This window comes from Salmo salar, chromosome ssa22 (assembly GCF_905237065.1).
Source record: "Salmo salar chromosome ssa22, Ssal_v3.1, whole genome shotgun sequence".
NCBI lineage: Eukaryota > Metazoa > Chordata > Actinopteri > Salmoniformes > Salmonidae > Salmo > Salmo salar.
In genome coordinates, this window is record NC_059463.1 from 33883790 (window position 1) to 33910000 (window position 26211).

The following is a 26211-nucleotide window of genomic DNA, read 5'->3' on the forward strand; positions in this document are numbered from 1 at the left end:
ACTGTTGGAAAATGTCCAGACTAATTATCAGGCTTCTTCACCCTACAATAGCCATCAAAGCACAGATTACAAGGGGTATTCTCAGTTTCTATTGGCCTACACAGAAGGTGACACTCAATCCCACAAATAGGTTTTCTATAAAGTAATGTTCTCATTTGTTCTCATTTGAATAAATGGGTCAGTAATGCTTACTTGTAAAACACATACATAAAATGTATTACTGGTGGTAAAACAATCATGCTGAATATGAAACAGGAATAATAGGACATTCATGATGGGGTTAGGTAGGGCTAACCCTATTTCACCAGCTGGCCCTGGTAAAGGAGAGGCGTGTCTGAGACAAGGGGAAGTAGGGGTGTGCTCAGCAATTTGAAAACGAGAGGGGAGACTAATATTTCTCTCTCCCGCTTTCCTTCCCCCACCCTCTCTCTCTCTACCTTTTGGCTCTTTAAAAGCCACTGTCTCTGGTGTCTGTCTGCTTCATTATCCTTCTGTCATAGCTAGAGGGGATTCCTATCCACTCTGCCTTGCATCTCCCAACCCACAACTGGAACTGAGCTGAATAAGAACAAACCTCAGACAACAGCCTACCTGGCATTGAAACAAATAGGAACCTCCTGGACTATTACTTACTCGTTGTTGTTGGACAACGTGTATCTTGCGGGAAACATGCTTCTGTACCCTGACCTTCTGGCCCTACTGTTCCTCCAGCTTGCCCTCTCCAGCCCATGGACACTAGCCTCCCGGCTGCCTCCTCTCAGTGGAGGGAATCCCTCCAGTAAGGGCTCCCAGGTGGCCAGGGCCCCCACACAGAGGCAGCAGTCTGGGGAGCTCAGTACCACTGTCCTGGCCCTGGGGGAGCCCTGTGGGGTCTACACTCTGAGCTGTGCACGTGGACTCCGCTGCACCCCACCACTGGGGTCCCCCAGCCCCCTCCAGGCCCTGCTGCAGGGCAGAGGAGTCTGTAGCAACGCCAGTGGGCCCAGCCCTTCTGAGAGGCCCCAGCCCACAGGTAAGCACCTACTACAGCAGAGAGGGAGACACCACTCAGTTACATGTATCTGGTGGGGTGGAGGAGGGGTTATGTAAACTAAAATCAATGGTAAATTTAGCCTCTGCAGACAGTTCACACGACCTAGTTATAGCCTGTATTACTAGGGCCCAGTTTTTCCTGCTCAGGACATGGCCATGACACATCACTGTATATTTTAGATAAATAAAGATGTAGATGTTGTGCTGATGAATTTGTTGTGACAAGACAGGTCCCGATTGTGAGATTGTATTGGACTGTGGAAGTAGAACATTAGTGAATCAGAAGTAAGCTTCAGAGAAGTACAGCTAGGATGTAATGGAGCAAACAATTGACAGTAGTTTACATTGTGGAGGCAGGACCAAGTCTTAGTATGAGGGCTCCAAATTCAGCCATAAGACTTAACATGTATTTAAAATAGATCTGTTCAGACTCCACCAGGAATTAATTTGTTTTGGGTGTGGGAAATTATCTTCACTTAAATAATAAAAATGACATGATGTTAACCTCAAATCAGCAGCAGTTAGTACTTTAACTCTACCACAGGGCTCTCCAACCCTGTTCCTGGAAAGCTACTCTCCTGTACGTTTTCAATCCAACCTCAGTTGTAACTCCGCTAATTCAGGATGGTAGCTCTCCAGGAACAGGGTTGGAGAGCCCTGCTCTACAACCTGTTGTGCCAATCTGTGAACATGATATGCAACTCTAGCTACTGGTTTGTCTATGTTACTGCATTCATCAGATATCTCAGTAATCAATCAGTTACTGTGGTAATGTAATCCATCACTATGCTAAAGCTGCTGTCATATATTTATCCAGCCACACACCCAACACCCAGTGAAGACCTGGAGAAGGTAAAATCCCTTGTATTTACTTACAGATGGATATTAGGAGGATTGTGTTGAGCAATAGAATTGAATGACAATAGAACAAGCATATGTGGTAGTGTTTTTTAAAAAAATAATGAAAACTCTCTTTCTTTCTCTCTTCTCTCTAGGCTCCATGCCGTAGGCTGCTTAACACTGTACTTAAAGGTCTGCAGCCCCTGGTCTTCCAGTCAGACTGTGCTGATATATATATGCCCAACTGTGACAAGCATGGTTTCTTCAGAAAGAAGCAGGTACGTTTATAAGCAAACAGTATTTGTAGCAGAGGTGGTTCACTGAACCATGCTTGCTTGCATGATGAGTATAACATTGCCTAAACAGGAGCTCAGTGGGCTAACTCAATATTGAGTTGTAAGCTGGGCTCAATAGACTATGACTTTGCCTGGTCAGTAACGTGTGTGTGTGTATGTGTGTGTGTAGTTGTGTCCTATACAACAATTCACATCTCAAATATGCTTTATCACTGTGTGTGCCCTCTGGCAGTGTCGGTCGTCTCGGGGCATGCATCGCGGTCACTGCTGGTGTGTGGACAAGAGTGGCATACCAACCCCATCACACACAAGCCCAGAGGGCACCCTGATCTGTGACAACGCATGAAAGGGCACTGTCCAGCCCACCCTATCCTGCAGTCTGGAATGTTGGCCATAGGGTGAGGATCGAGAGGAAGAAAAGTAGAGCAAGATGAGGATAAAAGAGAGGGATAGAGAAGGAGGAAAAGCGATGGATGGAGGAGGAAGCACTTCCCAAAGTGCTATACACTAAATGGCTGATACAAGCCAAAGGATGCGTACCACATGGCACCCTATTCCCTAAGTAGTGCACTATGTAGGGAATAAGGTGCCATTTGGGACAGATACAAATTCACCGACTACATTACTACCTACTAGGGTTGGACTAAATTTGAAGTGAAGGCAGTCAATTCAGGAAGTGATTTAATTTCAAATTCAGACATTTACATATTTTTTTATATAAATAACTTCTACTTTTCAGTTTGAGAAGTCATTTTTTAGATTATTCATTTGTAATTTTAGTTTACTTCCTGGATTGACTGCCTTAAATTGTAATTGAGCCCCACCATGCTACCTACAAGAACAATCCTTCCAATTCCATTTCTCATGGTCATTCTCTTTATCCATCCCTGTTAGTTTGGTCTCACAGCACCCTCTAGTGATGAGTTATGATGCAATGCAGACCAGAAACAGATGATTTAGCAAGTACGTTCGTGAGTGTGGACTAGATGGGTATGGAATTGCTATGCACTTTGTTATCATTTCAAAATCTGTACTCTGTGCTATGACGCAGAGTTGTGAGTTCATTTTAGAATCTAACTCAAAAGTTGGTAGGCCTGTAGTAAACTACATACACAATTCCATTTACCCGCTTTTTTTCCTGGCCTAGTGATGAGGCTTGTCTCTGATGATGTATCCACTGTCTCTCTTATAACTCTGAAGCTATGCTCTTAAATCTGACATTATTCTGACGTTTAAACTCCAGCACTACTAGAGCACCTCCGACCTTTTTACTGACATTGCAGCAGACTAATTTTAATACTATAAGATAGTCTTTTGTAAACATACAGTACCAGTCAAATGTTTGGACACACCTACTCATTCCAGGGTTTTTCTTTATTTTTACTATTTTCTACATTGTAGAATAATATTGAAGACATCAACACTATGAAATAACACATATGGAATCATGTAGTAAAAAAAAAGTGTTAAACAAATCAAAATATATTTGAGATTTGAGATTCTTGATGACAGCTTTGCACACTCTTGGCATTCTCTCAACCAGCTTCATGAAGTAGTTACCTGGAATGCATTTCAATTAACAGGTGTGCCTTGTTAAAAGTTAAATAGTGGAATTTCTTTCCTTCTTAATGCGTTTGTGCCAATCCGTTGTGTTGTGACAAGGTAGGGGTGGTATACAGAAGATTGCCCTATTTGGTAAAAGACTGAGTCCATATTATGACAAGAACAGCTCAAATAAGCAAAGAGAAATGACAGTCGATCATTACTTTAAGACATGAAAGTCAGTTAATCTGGAAAATGTCAAGAACTTTGAAAGTTTCTTCAAGTGCAGTCGCAAAAACCATCAAGCGCTATGATGAAATTGGTTCTCTCAGGATAAATTCATTAGAGTTAACTGCACCTCAGATTGCAGCCCAAATAAATGCTTCACAAGAGTTCAAGTAACAGACACATCCCAAAATCAACTGTTCAGAGGAGACCGCACGAATCAGGACCTCATTGTCGAATTGCTGCAAAGAAACCACTACTGAAGGACACTAATAAGTAAAAAAGACTTGCTTGGGCCAAGAAACACGAGCAGTGGACATTAGACCAGTGAAAATCTGTCCTTTGGTCTGATGAGTCCAAATGTTTTGATTGTTGGTTCCAACCGCCATGTCTTTGTGAGACACAGAGTAAGTGAACGGATGATCTCCGCATGTGTGGTTCCCACCGTGAAGCATGGGGGAAGAGGTGTGATGGTGTGGGGGTGCTTTGCTGGTGACACTGTCTGTGATTTAGAATTCAAGGCACACTTAACCAGCATGGCTACCACAGCATTCTGCAGCAATACGCCATCCCATCTGGTTTATGCTTAGTGGGTCTATCATTTGTTTTCAACAGGACAATGACCCAATACACCCCCAGGCTGTGTAAGGGCTATTTGACCAAGAAGGAGAGTGATGGAGTGCTGCATCAGATGACCTGGCCTCCACCTCAACCCAATTGAGATCGTTTGGGATGAGTTGGACCGCAGAGTGAAGGAAAAGCACCCAACAAGTGCTCAGCATATATGGGAACTCCTTCAAGACTGTTGGAAAAGCATTCCAGGTGAAGCTGGTTGAGAGAATGCCAAGAGTGTGCAAAGCTTTCATCAAGGCAAAGGGTGGCTACTTTCAAGAATCTAAAATCTAAAATATTTTTTTATTTGTTTAACACTTTTTTGGTTACTACATGATTCCATATGTGTTATTTCAAAGTTTTGATGTCTTCGATATTATTCTACAATTTAGAAAATTGTAAAAAAAATTAAGAAAAACCCTTGAACGAGTAAGTGTGTCCAAACGTTTGACTGGTACTGTATATACATTAAAAGCTGATGTATTATTTAATTCACAGTGTGTATTTTTTATAATAATTTTACATTTTATTTAAGGTTTTTGTTTTTGTATTGGGCATGACAAAATGTTTTATTTTGTACTGTACCTGCTGAACATGATATTTTATTGTATGTAATTATTTATGTTGACCATTTTTAATACATAAGTAAATGTGATATTTTATCATTGAAAGTTTCTGAGTGGAAGCACACTAAAAGCAAACTGATGTTGATGGGTAAATTTGCTAGTCCCAGATGTCTGCTGAAGATTACCTGCTTTATAATATAAATTTGAGAGGTTCCATGTGAGCCTCATAACAGCATTCAGTCTACAGTTCAACAAAAACCTGTTTGTGACTGAAAATAACCTCGCTATGGTTGTAGTGGCTGGGCTGTGTGCCCTTAATCCAGAAATCTTTCTCATATGACCAGAAAGAATTCACGGCTGGCTCTCAGAGTTGGTTCTCAGAGTTGGTATGCTCTTCAAAGTTTAAAAGTATATTTTTTTTTTTTTTATGTATCATCCAAAAACACAATCTGGGACTTATAATAAAGACACAGAATACACAGATTCTCCTATCAACAGACAGGAATGATAAATCAATTAGTTGGCATGTGCAACTTTATATACAGATGGACACAGTATACACATACACACAAACAAACACTGTTTTGTTCCATTTCCACAAATTGAATTAGGAAGGACGACCTGAACTCATGTACAGTGCATTCAGAAAGTATTCAGACCCCGTGGCTTTTTTCACATTTTGTTAGGTTACAGCCTTATTCTAAAATTGATTAAATCATTTTTTTCCCCTCATCGCTCTACACACAATTACCCATAATGACAAAGCAAAAACAGGTTTGTAGAAATTTTTGTAAAACAGGATGCACCTGTGGTCAATTTCGAGTCTCATAGCAAAGGGTCTGAATACTTATGTAAATGTGATATTTAAGTTTATTTTATTTTATACATTTGCAAAAAAGAATTTAAAAAAACTGTTTTTGCTTTGTCATTATGGGGTATTGTGTGTAGATTGATGAGGAAAAAATTATTTAATACATTTTAGAATAAGGCTGTAACGTAACAAAATGTGGGAAAAGTTAAGGGATCAGAATACTTTCTGAATGCACTGTTAAGTTAAGGGGTCAGAATACTTTCTGAATGCACTGTTAAGTTAAGGGGTCAGAATACTTTCCGAATGCACTGTTAAGTTAAGGGGTCAGAATACTTTCTGAATGCACTGTAACTCTACCCTACTTTTTGAATGCACTGTAACTCTACTCCATTTGTCCAGAATAAGGTTAAAATTGCAATTAAATTACAATACAAATTTTAATCTTAGAGAAGTGGGAACATGTACAGTCTCATTAGTGTAATTTAAGTCCTATTCTAGCCTTTTAGGATAATGTTAATATATCCTAGTTCGGCAACAATATGGAACAATTGATAGTAATGTACAAATCTAAGGGAATTTAATGAGAAGTTAATTGTTTTGCTGCATTTGGTGTGGGCGGAGCGCTAGCGCATAAATTATCGCACACCTGTTGTACTAGGCTGGACAAGACACTGGGCAAATGATTCCAGATGTTGGCGAGTTTCTTTGATGTCAACTGAGGTTGTTTTTCTATTGGGTCAACAGAGTCAAACACTTAAATAAGAAGGCAAAGGGAGAGCGGCAAACCGGTGCACCAAGGTGAATTAATGTAAAGAAAATAGTGTTGCAACCCGTTCAGATTATTGTTTACTTAAACGGGGCAATGACTTCTCCGGTACCACCTCGAGCCCTTTGAGTATCCTGGCTCCCAAAACGAAGGCAAAGAAGAAACATTTTGTACAGCAGAAAGTGGAGGTGTTCCGATCCAGGGACCCTGTTTTAAGTGTCCTTATGTGGGGAGTCAATCACTCGGTACGTTGATGAAATTCATGTTTTTGTTGATATTATTATTGTGTGTGTGTGTGTGTGTGTGTTCTAACAGTGTCCACTGTCTGCAGATTAATGACCTGGTCCAGGTGCCTGTCCCTGTCATGCTTCTTCCTGATGACTTCAAAGCCAATACCAAAATCAAAGTCAACAACCATCTCTTCAACAAGTACTGTAGCCTACTCACTGCATTCAATGTTTGACAAAGAGTAACTCTCAAATGGAGAGTATATTCATCATCATGTAATCTGATGATAAATTCACTTCTTGACTCGTTCTGTTTTATTCAAACCTGTTGTATCTCCCCACAAACCAATTTGCTACTAATTGAATATTAAAAGATAGGTTTATCTATGTACAGTTGAAGTCGGAAGTTTACATACACCTTAGCCAAATACATTTAAATTCAGTTTTTCACAATTCCTGACATTTAATCCTAGTAAAAATTCCCTGTCTTAGGTCAGTAGATTTTCAATTCCACCCCCTTTGGCAGTTCTATCTTGGTGGAAAATGTTGTAGTTGGGGATGGAAATTTCAGAATTTTTGGTGGCCTTGCTAAGCCAGGATTCAGACATGGCTGGGACATCAGGGTTGGCGGAGTGTGCTAAAGCAGTGATTAAAACAAACTTAGGGAGGAGGCTTCTGATGTTAACATGCATGAAACCAAGTCTTTCACAGTTACAGAAGTCAACAAAAGATAGCGCCTGGGGAATAGGAGTGGAACTGGGGGCTACAGGGCCTGGGTTAACCTCTACATCACCAGAGGAACAGAGGAGGAGTAGGATAAGGGTACGGCTAAAGGCTATAAGAACTGGTCGTCTAGTGCGTTGGGGGCAGAGAATAAAAGGAGCAGATTTCTGGGCGTGGTAGAATAGATTCAGGGCATAATGTACAAACAATGGTATGATAGGATGTGAGTACAGTGGAGGTAAACCTAGGCGTTGAGTGACAATGAGAGAGGTTTCATCTCTGGAGGCACCAATTAAGCCAGGTGAGGTCTCCGCATGTGTATGGGGTGGGACAAAAGAGCTCTCTAAGGCATTTTGAGTGGGACTGAGGGCTCTACAGTGAAATAAAACAGTAAGAACTAGCCAAAACAGCAGTAGACAAGGCATATTGACATTAGAGAGAGGCATAAAGCAAACACAGGTGTTGATCAGGAGAGCTAAGACAACAACGGGTAAATGGCGATGAATGGGCAGAGCGGGTTAGTTAGGTACATACAGGACCTGAGTTCGAGGCTGGTGCCGACAGGTAAACAAAATGAGGTACCGTGTTATTGAAACAGTCCAGGGGGCATCAGCTGTGTAGCCGAGTGATCATAGGGTCAAAAGAGCAGCAATAGGTGAGTCAGGGTGCCGTTCAGTAGTCACTACTACGCTAGGCGAGCAGGGGACACAGCTTTCAGAAAATCTAGCGGGCCGGGGCTAGTAGATGGTTCTTCCGCGACATCGTAACAGGATAGCCTGATAAGACCCCCTCCGACGGTTACGTCGGTAGACCAGTCGTGATGGATTGCCGGGGCTCCATGTCCGCAGTAAAAGGGTCCAGGCCAATTGGCAAAATCGATATTGTAGCCAAAGAATTGGCTAACTGGTGCTTGCTTCGGGACAGAGACGTTAGCCCGGAGTAGCCACTCGGATAGCAGCTAGCTAGCTGCGATGATCCGGTGTAATGGTTCAAAGCTTGCGGTAGGAATCCGGATATGTGGTAGAGCAGTCCGATATGCTCTGGGTTGATATCGCGCTGTGCAGACTGGCAGGAATTGACCGGGCTGAGGCTGGCTGATGTCCGAGTTAACAGTGATGACCGCTAGCAGTGGCTAACTGACTACTAGCTAGAAGCTAGTTAGCTGGCTAGCTTCTGATGGGGGTTCGGTTCTAAAGTGTAAAAAATAGTAGATCGGTACCACATTGGGTGAGGCGGGTTGCAAGAGAGTATGTTCAGTCCGTAGATGGAAATTGAGATTCAAAATATATACGAAGAAAACGATATACAGTTGAAGTCGGAAGTTTACATACACCTTAGCCAAATACATTTAAATTCAGTTTTTCACAATTCCTGACATTTAATCCTAATAAAAATTCCCTGTCTTAGGTCAGTTAGGATCACCACTTTATTTTAAGAATGTGAAATGTCAAAATAATAGTAGAGAGAATGATTTATATCAGCTTTTATTTCTTTCATCACATTCCCAGTGGGTCAGAAGTTTACATACACTCAATTAGTATTTGGTAGCATTGTCTTTAAATTGTTTAACTTGGGTCAAATGTTTTGGGTAGCCTTCCACAAGCTTCCCACAATAAGTTGGGTGAATTTTGGCCCATTCCTCCTGACAGAGCTGGTGTAGCTGAATCAGGTTTGAATCAGGCCTCCTTGCTTGCACACGCTTTTTCAGTTCTGCCCACACATTTTCTACGGGAATGAGGTCAGGGCTTTGTGATGGCCACTCCAATACCTTGACTTTGTTGTCCATAAGCCATTTTGCCACAACTTTGGAAGTATGCTTGGGGTCATTGTCCATTTGGAAGACCCATTTGCCACAAAGCTTTAACTTTCTGACTGATGTCTTGAGATGTTGCTTCAATATATCCACATAATTTCCCATCCTCATGATGCTATCATGATGCACCAGTCCCTCCTGCAGCAAAGCACCCCCACAACATGATGCTGCCACCCCTGTGCTTCACAGTTGGGATGGTGTTCTTCTGCTTGCAAGTCTCTCCCTTTTTCCTCCAAACATATCAATGGTCATTATGGCCAAACAGTTCTATTTTTGCTTCATCAGACCAGAGGACATTTCTCCAAAAAGTACGATCTTTGTCCCCATGTGCTGTTGCAAACTGTAGTCTGGCTTTTTTATGGTGGTTTTGTTGCAGTGGCTTCTTCCTTGCTGAGCGGCCTTTCAGGTTATGTCGATATAGGACTCGTTTTACTGTGGATATAGATACTTTTGTACCTGTTTCCTACAGCTTCTTCACAAGGTCCTTTGCTGTGTTTCTGGGATTGATTTGCACTTTTCACACCACAGTGCGCTCATCTCTAGGAGACAGAACGTGTCTCTTTCCTGAGCGGTATGACGGCTGCGTGGTCAATGGTGTTTATACTTGCGTACTATTGTTTGTACAGATGAACGTGGTACCTTCAGGCGTTTGGAAATTGCTCCCAAGCATGAACCAGACTTGTGGAGGTCTACAAATTGTTTTCTGAGGTCTTGGCTGATTTCTTTTGATTTTCCCATAATATCAAGCAAAGAGGCACTGAGTTTGAAAGTAGGCCTTGAAATACATCCACAGGTACACCTTCAATTGACTCAAATGATGTCAATTAGCTTGTCAGAAGCTTCTAAAGTCATGACATAATTTTCTGGAATTTTCCAAGCTGTTTAAAGGCACAGTCAACTTAGTGTATGTTCACTTCTGACCCACTGGAATTGTGATACAGTGAATTATAAGTGAAATAATCTGTCTGTAAACAATTGTTGGAAAATTTACTTGTGTCATGTACAAAGTAGATGTCCTAACAGAGTTGACAAAACTATAGTTTTTTAACAAGAAATTTGTGGAGTGGTTGAAAAACTAGTTTTAATGTATGTAAACTTCCGACTTCAACTGTATACATGGGACGGGACGGGACAGGACAAGACAAATAGACGTCCGACTGCTAACCCATCTTGTAAATCAAGATGCCGTTATTGCACAAGATGAATATCACCTGGTCTGAATATCACCAGGTAACAACACTGAGTCTGCTTCTCATCTGGCACCCTTTTCCCTTTAGTGCACAACTGTGCCACCGTGAGATTGCAAAGCTGGTTCTGGAGACTGGAGAGCTGCAGGATGTTTAAGCTTTTGTTTGAACTAAGCATTAATACAGCTGATTCAATTTGTGATACCTTGATTATTTCAAGCAGGTGTGTTAGTGCTTGAGTGGAATAAAAGCCTGCACATCCTGTACACTAGTTGACAACAAGAAATCTCATAAAGATGCAGGATCACACTTAAATGAAATAACGGCATGGAATTACTGGCAGGTTTGTTGAAAATAGAGTCTGTGTCAGACTGAGATTGTTTGAAGTCGTTTTGAGCCGTTGTTAACAGAATCTGTTCTTTTATCAGGTGTCCCGTGAAGCGAGTTTCAAAGAGAAGGTAAGATCAGAGAAAAATCTCAAAATGATTTATTTATTTTCAAGAGTTAGTTGTGGGATCTTTTCACTTTTAGTACATCAACTTACATTTCAGACAACTTGCGATCCTGCCTGTTACTTGGGCTTGAATGACTAAAGTCTTTGATACAATGAGATAATAAAAAGCTGGCACCATGCACAGTGCCTTCAGGAAGTATTCACACCCCTTGACTTTTTCCACATTTTGTTCTGTTACAGCCTGAACTTAAAATTGATTAATTTTTGATTTTGTGTCATTAACCTACACACAATACCACATAATGTCCAAGTGGATTTATGTTTGGGCATTTTTACAAATTCATAAAAAATTAAAAGCTGACATTTCTTGAGTCAATAAGTATTCAACCCCTATGTTATGCCAATCCTAAATAAGTTGAGGAGTAAAAATGTGCTTAACAAGTCACATAATAAGTTGCATGGTCTGTGTGAAATAATAGTGTTTAAAATACATTTTTGATGACTACTTCATCATCTGAAAGGTCCCTCAGCCGAGCAGTGAATTTCAAGCACAGATTCAACCACGTTGACCAGGGATGTTTTCCACTGCCTCGCAAAGAAGTGCATCTATTGGTAGATGGGTAAAAAATACAATTAAAGCAGACATTGCATATCCCTTTTAGCATGGTGAAGTTATTAATTACATTTTGGATGGTGTATCAATACAATCAGTCACTACAAAGATACACGCATCCTTCCTAACTCAGTTGGTGGAGAGGAAGGAAACCACTCAAGGATTTCACCAGGAAACCAATGGTTACTTTAAAACAGTTACAGAGTTCAATGACTTTGATAGGAGAAAACTGAGGATGGATCAATAACATTGTAGTTTCACAGTAGTAACCTAAATGACAAAGTAAAAAGAAGGAAGCCTGTACAGGATAAAAATATCCCAAAACATGTGTCCTGTTTGCAATAAGGAACTAAAGTAAAACTGCAAAAAATGTGGCAAAGAAATTAACTTTGTCTTGAATACAAAGTGTTATGTTTTGGGCAAATCCGACACTTCACTGAGTACCACTCTTCATATTTTCAAGCATTATAAGGACACAAGGCGAGACCCAAATGAAAACACAGGAGGCAGATGGTAGAGCTCCAATATATATTTGACCTTGTTTTAGGTTATTATCCTGCTGAAAGGTGAATTTGTCATTTAAATTGGTTCTCTTGTTCACTTGCTCCCTCTCCCCTCTCTTTCATCGTGTTGTCAGGTTAGAGAGTTGCCAACGTGCAAAGATGTTGAGTTCAGGAATAACATGCAGGAGGTTTATGTGAGTGAGGAGAAGAAGGAAAGGATCATGGACAAGCTCAACAGAGACGTGGAGGTGAGGGTCAGAGACAGGGCACAGCATCAGTAGCACAGCAGCACATTATGCATAACCACTGATGATGTAAAAAGGGCTTTATAAATACATTTGATTGAATTATTGATTGATCTATTGTTTTCAAGATGTCTCCCCTATCTGAACATTTTTAATTCTCATCGTTGTTGGTTTATCAGTATCTGTATTTGTTTGACATGTTTTGTTTGTGTGATTCCTAGTCTGGAGCAGAAATGTCCACCGTTCACCCTGAGCAGTACGCCAAGAGGTTCCATGAGTTCATTGCTGAGATCTTTGCGTAGCTCCTCAGAACACAGCTACAGCTACAGAACCATAGCTGGCTCAATACGAAAACACTCCTTATTTACTACCTTGTTGTTACAATTCCTTAACTGACAAGTACTTTCGTATAGAGATAAAATATACAGTTTTTAAAAGAGCTATTTATTTAATTGTATCCATCAATAAGTTTAAAAAGACTCTTAGTACTAACTTTGTCACCTGTGGAACACAGAGAAACATGATCATGATCATCATCAGGTGCCTGGAGTTCTGGATTTCTGGAATTTTGGAGACCTATCAGTCCTATTCACTGTCGAAGTCTGACAACAGGGTGTGTTTTAATGGCTTCTATGACGATGGCAAGAGAGAGAGCATTGTCTTTATGGCATGCTCTTCCAGCTGATTCTCCGACCAGATGGAGGCACAAAAGGACAGAGTGGCTATTTTATGGACACACACTGGACTGGTATTTTAGAAAGACTGATTGATTTAAAGTCCTACTTCACTTGGACTTCCTTGCTTAAATCAAAACACATGGTGAAGAAATGCCTCCCCTCCAAAAAAATGTCATCACTGAGTTATCTTAATATTCTTTTAGCAAATGTATTCAATGTTTCTTAAATCTATGTTTGAGTTGATATCTATTAAATGATCTGTGTTACATTTTCGGAAGTTGTGGCTCTATCCCATAAATTCAGATTTCCTAGTAGGCCTACAGTATTCTCAAAGTTCTCTAGAGGGAAATAGGTGTCCTGACCATCTAAGGGATGTCATGAACATGTAAACCACCAAATCCCACACAGCAGGCAGTCACAGTGCAATCTGATGAAGTGAAAATATAATGTTCTGAGAACCATATTTCTTAGAGCTTGGTGAGAGCATGGTTGTCTTATGATTATTTTATTCTGGGAATGGTGCAATATACCCAGCTAGCACAAAACGTTCTGAGAACCATGTGTCTCTTAGGTGGGAATTTCAGTACTTAAACATAACGTTTCCTACAGGTTGCCTCATGGTTCTATTTAAAGTAATGTTTTCAAATTGTTCAGAGAACGTTAAGAAACAACATTCTTCTGTGCAAATTTCAGTACTTCAGCATAATGTTTTCTACAGGTTTCCTCATGGTTCTATTTGTCTGTACCCAATAATGTTTGTACCCTGTTTTGTGCTGCTACCATGTTGTGCTGCTGCCATTTTGTGTTGCTACCATATTGTTGTCATGTTGTCACTCCACTAGGGCCCTCACCTACTCCCCGTAGGCTGTCTCATTGTTGTTGGTAATCAGGCTTACCACTGTTGGGTCGTCAGAAAACGTGCAGTCATGGGTGAGCACGGAGCACAGGAGGGGGCTGAGCAAGTACCCCCGTGGGGCCCCCATGTTGAGGATCAGATTGGCGGAGGTGCTGTTACCTACCTTCACCACCTGGGGTTGGCCTGTCAGGAAGTCCACACCCAGGGTTCACACCCAGGGCCCTAAGCTTAGTGATAAACAAAAGATGAACAAAATAAGTAGGTATGGGGAACAATGGCAATTGCTGAGTGGACACAGAGAGGTACAAAGTTGTTGTAAAAGGCGCTCTTTTCTAAGAAAGAGCCTGAAACAAATCCAAGACAGAAAGGATCTGGGTCTGTGTGACCTGAGAGAGATATGGAATGGGAAGAAAATGGACTGTGCTCCATTCTAAAAGTCACTGGTGTCTATCATTGTGCAAGCTTAATTGTAACTTTAATGCATTCTGTAAAACTGTGACACAATTTAATGGATATCAATGTTTAGGTGGTAACAATATTTCAGGGGTTATAGAAGACAACAATAGAAGACAGCAGTATTTGGGTACGGCAAAATCTCAAATAGCCTAACATGTTAGTGCTTTCAGAAAGTATTCATACCCCTTGACTTATTCCATATTTTGTTTTGTTACAGCCTGAATTCCAAATGGATTAAATATATATATATATATATATATATATCACCTATCTACACACAATACCCCATAAAGAAATGTTTGCTAATTTATTGAAAATGAAATACAGAAATATCTAATTTGCATAAGTATTCACACACCTGAATCAATACATGTTAGAACCACCTTTGGCAGCCATGACAGCTGTGAGTCTTTCTGGGTCTTGAACAGCTTTGCACACCAGGATTGTACAATATTTGCACATTATTCTTTTTAAGGGCCAAATAATAAATGTTTAAATCTATAATCGTTTTTATGGATGGTTTATTATGAGGTATTAGGTTTTATTTATTCGCACCAAAGAAAAGTGAAAGACAAAACAGTACAGATAAAACAAACTGCTAAAAACAGTGAGGTTGGAAACCCAAAGGTGTAACAGCTGTCTTCAGGAATGGACCAAGGCGCAGCGGGAATGTGGATACTCATAGTTTAATTCAACAAAAGAGTAAAGCATCCACGGTGAAAAAAACAATAAGCAAGACAGCAACAGTTTTACAGGCTATACAAACGCAGTGCAAAAACAACTACACACAATCCCAAAGAAAAACACACCCTTCTATATAGGACTCCCAATCAAAGGCAACTCAACACACCTGCCTTCAATTGGGAGTCCCATCCCCAACACAAACCCTTAACATACAAAAAACCTGCCACATCCTGACCACAACTGATACAATACCTCCCTTTGCTGGTCAGGACGTGACAAAAGGGGCTTATATGAAAACCGCACCACAAATATACGTTTAAAAAAATGTAAGTTTGTTCAATCAGTTAAACTAAGCATATTAATTATAAATGTACATATAAAACGTGTGTGTGTGTGTGTGTGTGTGTGTGTGTGTGTGTGTGTGTGTGTGTGTGTGTGTGTGTGAGAGAGAGAGAGAGAGAGAGAGAGAGAGAATTATTGGTTAGTTTGGTTCATCAGGTTGACCCCCAGTCTTCGCTTGAAGTTATTGAGGGATGATGAGGTTTTGGCAATGTGAAGATAAGAATTCCAGAGTATGGTACTCTGTATCTGATAGAGAAATGACTATGTGAGGTGCGGCAGTTGGGAGGGTGAAGGTTATCACAGTGTATTGTGTTATATAGGTGGATTTCAGAATTAACCTGGAAGAATACATTGAAGGGTACACTGTCTGGGAGGTATGAGAATTTGTAGATTAAAGTGCATAATTGGCGTACATTCATGTCGTAAATAGACAAGAAATCGAGTTTCTTAAACAAAGGTGCAAATGGGGCCAGGTAATTAGAGGAGGTGGCTAGTCTTGCAAATGTATTTTGTACGATGAGTAATTTGTGTAGGTAGGAGGCATATGTACTGGCACAGACAATATTACAGTAAATTAGATATGGGTAAATTAAGATAGTATACAGTAGGGTTAGGAAGCTTGCCTGATGGCCCAAACCACTCATCTTTCTGATGATACCAAGATTTCATCACTTTGCTACAGACAAATTGAATATGATCTTTCCAGGATAACTTTTCATCAATTAGAACTCGGAGGAATCTAGTGCTGTGACTTGTTCCATTTCATTCCCACCAAAATGAGATTCTGGCACTTTTTCTTTTCTTTTCTTTTTACAATATTTCTTATTCTTTCTAATGAATACAATAAATGTAGTTGTTTTACCATTTAAAGAGAATTTGTTTTTCTCGAACCATTCAGAAAATTTGCCCATACCTGAGTTGGCTTCATTAATTATTGAATCAAAATTCTTGTGTGATAAAAGCAAATTGGTGTGATCAAGAGAAAGGGAAGTACGGTAGAAGATACAGCAGCAAGGTCATTGATATAGATTAGGAATAACAAGGTCCAAATATCAACCCTGATAAAAAAAGATGCCAAGAGTGTATTAATTGTTGTTAAGGGCTGTAAAGATTTTACCCACAAGTTGCAAAAGAGCCATATCTGTGGAGTAGTTTTCACGAAAACCATATTGGTGCTCATATAGAACACAGTGTTGAGTTACATGCTTCAACATTCTTTTATTTACCAAATTGTCTAGGATTTTAGAAAAGATTTATAGAGGGGGGATAACTTGGGCAATTTTCAAATCTTTTGGAACAATACCAGTTTGCATAGATTTGGTGAAGATATACATTAGAGGCTCAGTAATCAAGGAAGACACCGATTTCACCAAAGAGGCACCAATCTCATCATCACCTGCAGAGGATATCTTTAAGTTACCAATCACCTCCATTGCAGTTCACATGATCATTAGAAATTATTCAATACCCAAAATGTCAGATAGGGACTGTTAATCTTGGGGTGAAAAATAAACAGTGGACTCCATATGTTCCACGCCCTAAACTAGCATTTTGGCTTCCAAACTGTGTGTTGGATCTGTTTGGGTTCCCTGACCTCCATGATTGAGAGGTGCCATTGACTTGACCTTTGGATGTTGGCTCTTGCTCACAACTCTTGTGGTAGTCTCAAGTCTTAATAATAACTTCATTCTAGCCCCTTTAGTTACATCCTAATAATGAACTCAGGGAGGCTCAGTTAGGTGAAATTCTTGTCTTTTTTCTTTTTGGAGGCTTCTGTCTTCTGTCTCATGTATATCTCCCCTCTATGTTGGTCTCCTCTCCTGTCCTGTCCTGTCCTGTCCTATCCTATCCTCCCCTCCTCTCCTCTCCTCTCCTGTCCTGTCCTGTCCTGTCCTGTCCTGTCCTGTCCTGTCCTCCCCTCCCCTCCCCTCCCCTCCCCTCCCCTCCCCTCCTCTCCTGTCCTGTCCTCTCCTGTCCTGTCCTGTCCTCTCATGCTCCAGCGTGGATACAGTATCTTGTGCTCTCATCTAACTGGGGGATGGGGGAGTGGGCGTGGAGTGTACTTTAACTGTGAGGCTCATGTCTGTACCAGAACAGCGGTCATTGAGGAACATACAGAGCCAGTGCACAGAGCCTGAAAGTCTGCTCTATGCGCTGGGACAGCGCTCAGTAAGCCAGGACTTTGATTTCTCTCAGCCGTGTGTATCCTGCTCTGCTCTGCACCGCCCGCAACCGTAAGGCTCTCCAGAGGGTGGTGCGGTCTGCACAACGCATCACCGGGGGCACACTGCCTGCCCTCCAGGACACCTACAGCACCCGATGTTACAGTAAGGCCAAAACGATCATCAAGGACACCAACCACCCGAGCCACTGCCTGTTCACCCCGTTATCATCCAGAAGGCGAGATCAGTACAGGTGCATCAAAGCTGGGACCGGAGACTGAAAAATAGCTTCTATCTCAAGGCCATCTGACTGTTAAACAGCCATCACTAGCCGGCTTCCACCCGGTTACTCAACCCAGGACCTTAGAGGCTGCTGCCCTATATACATAGACATGGAATCACTGGCCACTTTAATAATGTTTACATACTGCTTTAATAATTTCATATGTATATACTGTATTCTATTCTACTGTATTTTAGTCAGTGCCACTCCAGCATTGCTCGTCCTAATATTTATATATTTCTTAATTCCATTATTTTACTTTTAGATTTGTGTGTATTGTTGTGAATTGTTAGATATTACTGCACTGTTGGAGCTAGGCACACAATAATTTCACTACACCCGCAATAACATCAGCTAAATATGTGCACGTGACCAATACAATTTGATTTGATTATTTATTTGTCATGCAGGCTCTTTCCATATGGTCTGATAATTCTCCAGACAAATTTTTCTTTGTAACTATGATATCCACAGAAATAATCTGTAACAGTCCAGAGCTCTGGTGGGTTGCGTGTCATAGTGATTCATATGACACTGTATTCATTTCTCCGATTTATTTCTGTATTTTCTCATGATCCTGTAATGGATAAACTACCGTTGTCCACCTACAGGTCATGAAGGAGCACTAGCATAGCAACTCATCCTGGTACGAAGACAACTACACAGACCAGGACAACGCCTCGCAGCGCATGGCGCTATTCCTGCTCTACCTGCTGCTCTTCGTGGCCGGCCTGACGCTCAACGCCCTGGTGGTGCTGCTCAGCAGCTGCTCTTCGTGGCCGGCCTGACGCTCAACGCCCTGGTGGTGCTGCTCAGCAGCTGCAACGGCATGCTCTTCTGTGTGCTCAATGTAGGAATGTCGGACCTGCTGATTATAGTGGTGGTGCCCTTCTCCATCCTGTAGGCCATGTTGGAGAACGTGTGGTTGTGGGGACACTTCCTGTGCCGCTTCACCTTCCTCGTTTATGTCATCAACTTCTACAGCAGCTCCTTCTTCCATGGTCTATATGATGGTGGAGCACGACCTGGCCGTGGTGTGCACCAGCCCCACGAACTTGGGGCCCCAAGCAAACAGGCTCAGGGGGTTCCTCTGGGTCCTGTCCGTGGTTCTAGGCCTGCTTGATAACGCAAAGAATATATATATAGGACACCACTCCTTGACATGTTTTTATTGCTGCACAAACATTTTGGGTATGAGCCCTTCTTCAGCGTGCAAGGCAATGACAATCAATGTCAACTGAACAATACCACAGAGGTGGGCATAATTATACATTCAGTCAGTATTGGCCCAATTAAGAGATCCCAGCAGAGAGAGCTGTGGTGGTAACATAACAAACTAATAAAGATACTGTATATAGACACACAATGCAAATATGTCACTACCTGCTGGATAACGCCCATGTGACGCTGCTGGAGTGGGACGAGCTGGGCTGCTACATCTATCAGCACAACTTTGTGGACTGGTATGCTGCCCACACCTTCCTCTATCTAATCTTCCAGTTCCTGGGCCCGGTGGCCATCATCATGACCTTTAACCTGCTGACCCTGCGGGCGGTGTGGGCGGGGCTGTGGCAGGTTCATCTGTACTCCCTATGTTTGTGCTGTGCTGGTTGGTTATGGATCACAACCATGTCGTCTTCATATATGAACAAACAAGTTACTAACCTCAAAATGAATGTCATGCCTGTATATTCTTGTCACATTCACAAGAAAAAACAGATGACAACTTAACTGTCATTAGTTTTGGTACAGGCCAGGTTGTCACTACCTGGCTATGCTGACATCTTGCTGCTCTGAGGAATCAGGGGTACGTCCCAAGTGGTACCCTAGTAGTAGTGCACTACATTGGAAATAGGGTGCTATTTGAGACGCAGCCAGGATTCATTAGCAGGTTTCTGTGGCTTGGCCTGAGCTGATACTATAGAATTCTTAAATGATATCGTTTGCCTTCTCAGTACATCTACAGTACATGCTGCCTCCCCATGGCCGACACTGGAAATGAGTGTTTCAGGTTCATTTACCACACACACACACACACACACACACACACACACACACACACACACACACACACACACACACACACACACACACACACACCCTTGCATAGCAAAACACTATACATGTACAGAGACAGATCCATGCCTGAGTTTTGTTTAACCCTTCAAGTCAATTCATTCTAATGACAAAATACCCAGAAACATATTATGAACATTTTATTCTGTTGCTTTGTTGTATGGTGTTGTTTTCTACTTCCTTCTTTTTTTAAGCAGATAAAAGTTTCACATTAAAATATGAAATACCCCCAAATCTATAAATAAAACACCACAGGTTGGACAGTAATTGTAGTGACAGCTAACTTGAATGAGCCATGAATCATGTACATGAGTAGAAAAACACTGCAAAAAAAAGAGAAGCTTACAATATTTACAGACACAAAGTCATTGGAGATTTTCATTTTCGGTTAAAAAAAGACTAGCGGTATGATCATACTACAGTATTTTTGTAAGTCCCGATATTCAAGCAACATGGTCCTTGTGGTGTTATTATAATAGTCTCTAATGTGGCCACTAGCAAAACATTCTCAGCACAAGGCCAATGATTTATCTTACTAATGATCATTTTGTACAGTTGGGATGGTAATCGAGAATGACGTCTGCGACATTTGGTTTTGAAACCCTTTTTCTTTTGGAGGTGTGGCAGTTCACCAAAACATTACCAATAATTGCAATACATTCAATCAAACTGAAGGCATTTCATTTGTTTCACACTAAAACGGCGTCTGGCAGTAACACTGTTCAGTAAAATAGGACATAGAGCAACTGCACTAGTGGGTCTCTCTTTCTCTATTCTTCGATATGACTACACAGTAAATCAATGTTTCTCATTTCTGAAACACACATTATGCACACACATTACAAGTCTCCATCTTGGAACTCAAAGTGATGTCATGGAGATACAGTCATGTGAAAAAGTAAGTACACTCCCTGGAAAGTTGTCTTTTTTTGTACATATTTGGACAGATGGATATGTAATCTTCACTTCACCACTATTGACAGATAAAGGTAACCGAATTTAACAAATGACACTGAAAGATTATACTTTGCAATCATTTATTCATCAAAAAATGTACAGAAATGCAACTCCATAGTGCGGAAAAAAATAAGTACACCCCTAGCTTCAATAGCTGGTGTTGCCTCCTTTAGATGAAATATCTTAATGTAGCCATTTCTTGTAACTGTCTGTCCGTCTCTTATATCGACAGGGAGGAATTTTTGGACAACTCTTCTTTACAGTACTACTTCAACTGTCATGTTCGAGGGCTTTCTTGCAAGCACGGCCAGCTTCAAGTTCCCCCACAGCATTTCGACAGGATGCTGTGGGGGAATTCCATAACCCTCCATTTCTTATTTTTGAGCCATTCTGTTATAGCTTTGCTTGTGTGTTTTGGATCATTGTCCTGTTGCAAGATGCATGTTCGGTTCAGCTTCAGCTTTTTGGCCTTTGGCCTCACATTCTCCTCAAGAATCATCTGGTACAATATGGAATGTGTGGTTGAATGATGGCAAGTTGGCCAGGCCCTGAGGCAGCCCCAAACCATAATGCCACCGCCTCCATGCTTTATGGCTGCTATGAGGCTCTTCTGTTCAAAGGCAGTGTTCCGTTTTCACCAAACATGGCGTCTGGCATTGCGGCCAAACAACTCCACCTTTGACTCATCTGTCCAGAGCACATTGTTCCAGTAGTTTTGGTCTTCACCCAGATGTGGTCTGGAAAATGTCAGGCGTGTCTTCATATTATTTGTTGAGAGCAGAGGCTTCTTCCTTCCTGACCTCCCATGTAGGCCAAGTTTGTGCAGTCTCTTTCTGACAGTTAACTCATGCACTTATACATTGATTGTGGCAAGAGAGGCCTATAGATCCCTTGATGTTACCCTGGGGTTCTTAGAGACTTCTATGAGCATCTTTCAGTCAGCTCTTGGGCTGATTTTGGTGGGACGATCTGGCCTAGGTAGATTGCCAGTGGTCATTTGTAGATGAGCCGTCAGACAGTGGACTGATGTACTTCAAATTGCTTGGAAATGCATTTGTAACCCCTCCCAGACTCATGGGCATCAATAATCTTTCTTCTGAGGGCCTCGGGTAGGTATTTTGATCTTGACATGATGTTTTACCAAACACCCATACGGTTAAGACCAAACCAGTTTCTAATCTTTATGGAAAGCTGGACCCTCCCAAGTTACTCTCTAATGATTTTCACCTATTTTGGTGAACCTGATTCTAATTTTAGCCATTTTATGTGATGGTAAAGGTACGGGTGTACTAACCTTTTCTGCATAAAGAAATTGCATTTTTGTTTATTTTAATTGCATAACATTTTCAAAGTACATTTTTTTTTGTGTGATTTGTTAAATTGGATCATCAATGAATGTGATTTGAATTTAGCTCAGATATCCATGTGTCCAAATACGTCAAATAAAAAAAGACCACTTCCAGGGAGTGTACTTACTTTTTCACATGACTGTAGATAGCGGACTGCCAAATAAAATAAATCAACAAATCTGTCACAGTTTTGAATCTCTCAACAGCTAAGAGTAATCCATATGTATTACAAACAAGAACCTACCATACAAACTTCAGAACATACAATTACATTCTTGAACATGAAGTAGTTCTCAATATTGATAACTATGACAAGTAAAGTAATAATATCAATTTCATATATGTCTTTCTATACAATTATTATTTTGACCTAAATTCTTAAAATACAAATCCATTATCTGTCGGACAGTATTTCTTTTGAATTTGACCTCAGCTCAGCATCAGTAACTGACCATTTTGTTTGACTGTGGTACAGTGATGAGGTTTAACAGTGGTTATGTTCGTTCCAGCACTGGCAATTGGTGTTAGTCTTGGCTCCACTGTTTAGTTTCTGCGTGAGTAAGTACAATGCCGTTCAGAGGATTCAACGAGCCCCCTCATACTCATTTTATCATAATGTAGCATCTTCATTGATTTAGCTGCATTTTGAGTTAACCTGCTCTCCCTCACGTCAACCTAACCATCAAAGCACAGGATAAATGTTCATATTGAATTTTAAAATGACATTTTCTGCCGTTGATAACGGAAAGCATCTTCGCGTTTTCATATTGTAGTCTGTTATCATGGGATTCCAAGCACCTAGAGGTACAGTAGGGTGAGAAAAAGCTACAAATCCACTGTCTCACACTGGTAATTCAATTATTGCAGTTCTGTACCTCTGGTTCATTTTCCTCTCCCAGCCCTGTGGTTTGAGAGATGTGATTGGGCATGAACCCAAGTCAACATCCAGGATGGTCCACCATCTTGGCCCCAGCGCTTGTCAAAGTTCCCACAGAGCGGTGGTGAGGGGAGCCTGGAAGAGTCGATCATCAGCGCCATAGTGGGGACAAGGGAGCCACTGAGTAGAGCAGTCCCTCTCTCTCACACACACACACACGCACACACACACACACACACACACACACACACACACACACACACACACACACACACACACACACACACACACACACACACACACACACACACACACACACACACACACACACACACACACACACACACACACACACACACACACACACACACACAGAGAGCCAGGTAAGAGTGAGCTCAATGGTGACAGTATTAGCTGCTTGTCCATTCAGTCCTTTTGGTCTGTGACTACATCCTGGTGTGACTTCATGGGTTCCTTTTTAGAGGACACTGAAGACACAGCCTCCCCCTTCAACTAGAGCCACCCTGGCATACATATGGTTACAAACACACATGCACCACCCACACAACCTCACACACACACACACATACCGGCATTCTAACACACACTGACGCGCACATCCACCCACACACATACCCCCTCTCTCTTACACGCTTTCTACCCCCCTCACATTAAGACACTGCTCTTCTGGAGCTGCTGCGGCTGAGGCTGCCGGCGCTGCTCTTGCGGGAAAGGCTGGGTGTCGTGGCGACCGAGAGGCTTGGTGTCGTGGTAACCGAAGGGGCGGGCTCGTTGGGGCAGCCATACTGCAGGAGGATGTCAGCACACTCCTGACTGCCAGCATAACGTGCCAACGTGATGGCCGTCTGCCCCTGGGCGTCCCGACACCTCACATCACTGCCATACTGCGACCAGGGAGCGAGAGAGAGGGAGTAGGGGGAATGAGAGAGGGCAATAAGATTCAGTTGAAATTCGTAGTAAATACAAAAACACACGTATAGCTGTTTTTGGTCAAGTGTCACTTCTGTGCGTTTCCCACTACAGTATGTACAGTTGAAGTCGGAAGTTTACATACACCTTAGCCAAATACATTTAAACTCAGTTTTTCACAATTCCTGACATTTAATCCTAGTAAAAATTCCCTGTCTTGGGTCAGTTAGGATAACCTCTTTATTTTAAGAATGTGAAATGTCTGAATAATAGTAGAGAGAATGATTTATTTCAGCTTTTATTTCCTTCCTCACATTCCCAGTGGATCAGAAGTTTACATACACTCAATTAGTATTTGGTAGCATTGCCTTTAAATTGTTTAACTTTGGTCAAACGTTTTGGGTAGCCTTCCACAAGCTACCCATAACAAGTTGGGTGAATTTTGGCCCATTCCTCCTGACAGAGCTGGTGTAACTGAGTCAGGTTTGAATCAGGCCTCCTTGCTTGCACACGCCTTTTCAGTTCTGCCCACAACTTTTCTATAGAATTGAGGTCAGGTCTTTGTGATGGCCACTCCAATACCTTCACTTTGCTGTCCTTAAGCCATTTTGACACAACTTTGGAAGTATGCTTGGGGTCATTGTCCATTTGGAAGACCCATTTGCCACAAAGCTTTAACTTCCTGACTGATGTCTTGAGATGTTGCTTCAATATATAATTTTCCTCCCTTATGATGCCATCTATTTTGGGAAGTGCACCAGCCCTCCTGCAGCAAAGCACCCCCACAACATGATGCTGCCACCCCCGTGCTTCACGGTTGGGATGGTGTTCTTCGGCTTGCAAGCCTCCCCCTTTTTCCTCCGAACATAATGATGGTCATTGTGGCCAAACAGTTCTATTTTTGTTTCATCAGACCAACGGACATTTCTCCAAAAAGTACGATCTTTGTTCCAATGTGCTGTTGCAAACCGTAGTCTGGCTTTTTTTTCGGTTTTGGAGCAGTGGCTTCTTCCTTGCTGAGCGGCCTTTCAGGTTATGGTGATATAGGACTCGTTTTACTGTGGATATAGATACTTTTGTACCTGTTTCCTCCAGCATCTTCACAAGGTCCTTTGCTGTTGTTCTGGGATTGATTTGCACTTTTCGCACCAAAGTACATTCATCTCTAGGAGACAGAACGCGTCTCCTTCCTGAGCGGTATGACGGCTGCGTTGTCCCATGGTGTTTATACTTGCGTACTATTGTTTGTACAGATGAACGTGGTACCTTCAGGCGTTTGGAAATTTCTCCCAAGGATGAACCAGACTTGTGGAGGTCTAAAAAAAGATTTCTGAGGTCTTGGCTGATTTCTTTTGATTTTCCCATGATGTCAAGCAAAGAGGCACTGAGATTGAAGGTAGGCCTTGAAATACATCCACAGGTACACCTTCAATTGACTCAATGATGTCAATTAGCTTGTCAGAAGCTTCTAAAGTCATGACATCATTTTCTGGAATTTTCCAAGCTGTTTAAAGGCACGGTCAACTTAGTGTATGTAAACTTCTGACCCACTGGAATTGTGATACAGTGAATTATAAGTGAAATAATCTGTCTGTAAACAATTGTTGGAAAAATTACTTGTGTCATGCACAAAGTAGATGTCGTAACCGACTTGCCAAAACTATAGTGTGTTTACAAGAAATGTGTGGAGTGGTTGAAAAACGAGTTTTAATGACTCCAACCTAAGTGTATGTAAACTTCCCGACTTCAACTGTTATTTCTGCCATTCTTTGACTAGTGGCATGATGTCTCAAACCGAGAATGAACGAAAGACAAAAAAATGGAAAAGCAGGATGAAGAGATGATAGGAGGGACGCTCTCTCACCCAGACCAGCAGCTGGGTCATGACCACGTCGGCGAGCTGGCAGGCGGCGTGCAGTGCGGAGCAAGGCGGCCGCGGGGAGCCCTCCAGGGGAGGGCTGGGGGAGGCAGCAGGGGGGGGTGGAGAGAGGTGACCCCCTGGGGGAAGGGGGGCATTGATGTCGTCCTTGGTGCTATGGGCCAGGAGAAGGAGCAGGCGGGGGAGGTCCCTCTCCATCACGGCCGCCAGCAGACTGGCTGACAGCGT

General features: G+C 41.8%; 2 protein-coding genes and 1 pseudogene across 5 annotated transcripts in view; 2 read left to right on the forward strand and 1 right to left on the reverse strand.

Annotated features, from left to right (window-relative positions):
• Nucleotides 1-479: 479 nt before the first annotated feature.
• On the forward strand, nucleotides 480-3581 carry LOC106583289 (insulin-like growth factor-binding protein 6). Its single transcript, XM_014167271.2, has 4 exons — nucleotides 480-1012; nucleotides 1850-1884; nucleotides 2028-2150; nucleotides 2401-3581. The coding sequence occupies exons 1-4, from the start codon at nucleotides 670-672 to the stop codon at nucleotides 2512-2514; spliced, it is 615 nt and encodes a 204-aa protein (XP_014022746.1). The 5' UTR covers nucleotides 480-669; the 3' UTR covers nucleotides 2515-3581.
• Nucleotides 3582-10635: 7054 nt separating this feature from the next.
• LOC123729655 (G-protein coupled receptor 182-like) lies at nucleotides 10636-19898 on the forward strand (annotated as a pseudogene).
• Nucleotides 19899-20116: 218 nt separating this feature from the next.
• LOC106583287 (arf-GAP with GTPase, ANK repeat and PH domain-containing protein 1) overlaps nucleotides 20117-26211 on the reverse strand; it is a 44884-nt gene continuing 38789 nt past the window's right edge. For all 4 annotated transcript variants that reach the window (XM_045705412.1, XM_045705411.1, XM_014167267.2 and 1 more), the window contains 2 exons: nucleotides 25969-26211; nucleotides 20117-24079 (listed from right to left, as the gene is read on the reverse strand). The exon at nucleotides 25969-26211 is cut by the window's right edge and continues 97 nt beyond it. In XM_045705412.1, coding sequence (XP_045561368.1) covers nucleotides 23846-24079; nucleotides 25969-26211 — 477 coding nt within the window. In that variant the 3' untranslated portion in view covers nucleotides 20117-23845. The remainder of the gene's footprint in view (nucleotides 24080-25968) is intronic.

Excerpts from the sequence above, each read along its gene's own strand:
- LOC106583289 (XM_014167271.2), top strand. The coding sequence starts at position 670 with ATGCTTCTGTACCCTGACCTTCTGGCCCTACTGTTCCTCCAGCTTGCC. Across the intron at positions 1,013-1,849 it reads TGAGAGGCCCCAGCCCACAG|CCACACACCCAACACCCAGT; the intron begins GTAAGCACCTAC and ends ATATTTATCCAG. Across the intron at positions 1,885-2,027 it reads CCAGTGAAGACCTGGAGAAG|GCTCCATGCCGTAGGCTGCT; the intron begins GTAAAATCCCTT and ends TCTTCTCTCTAG.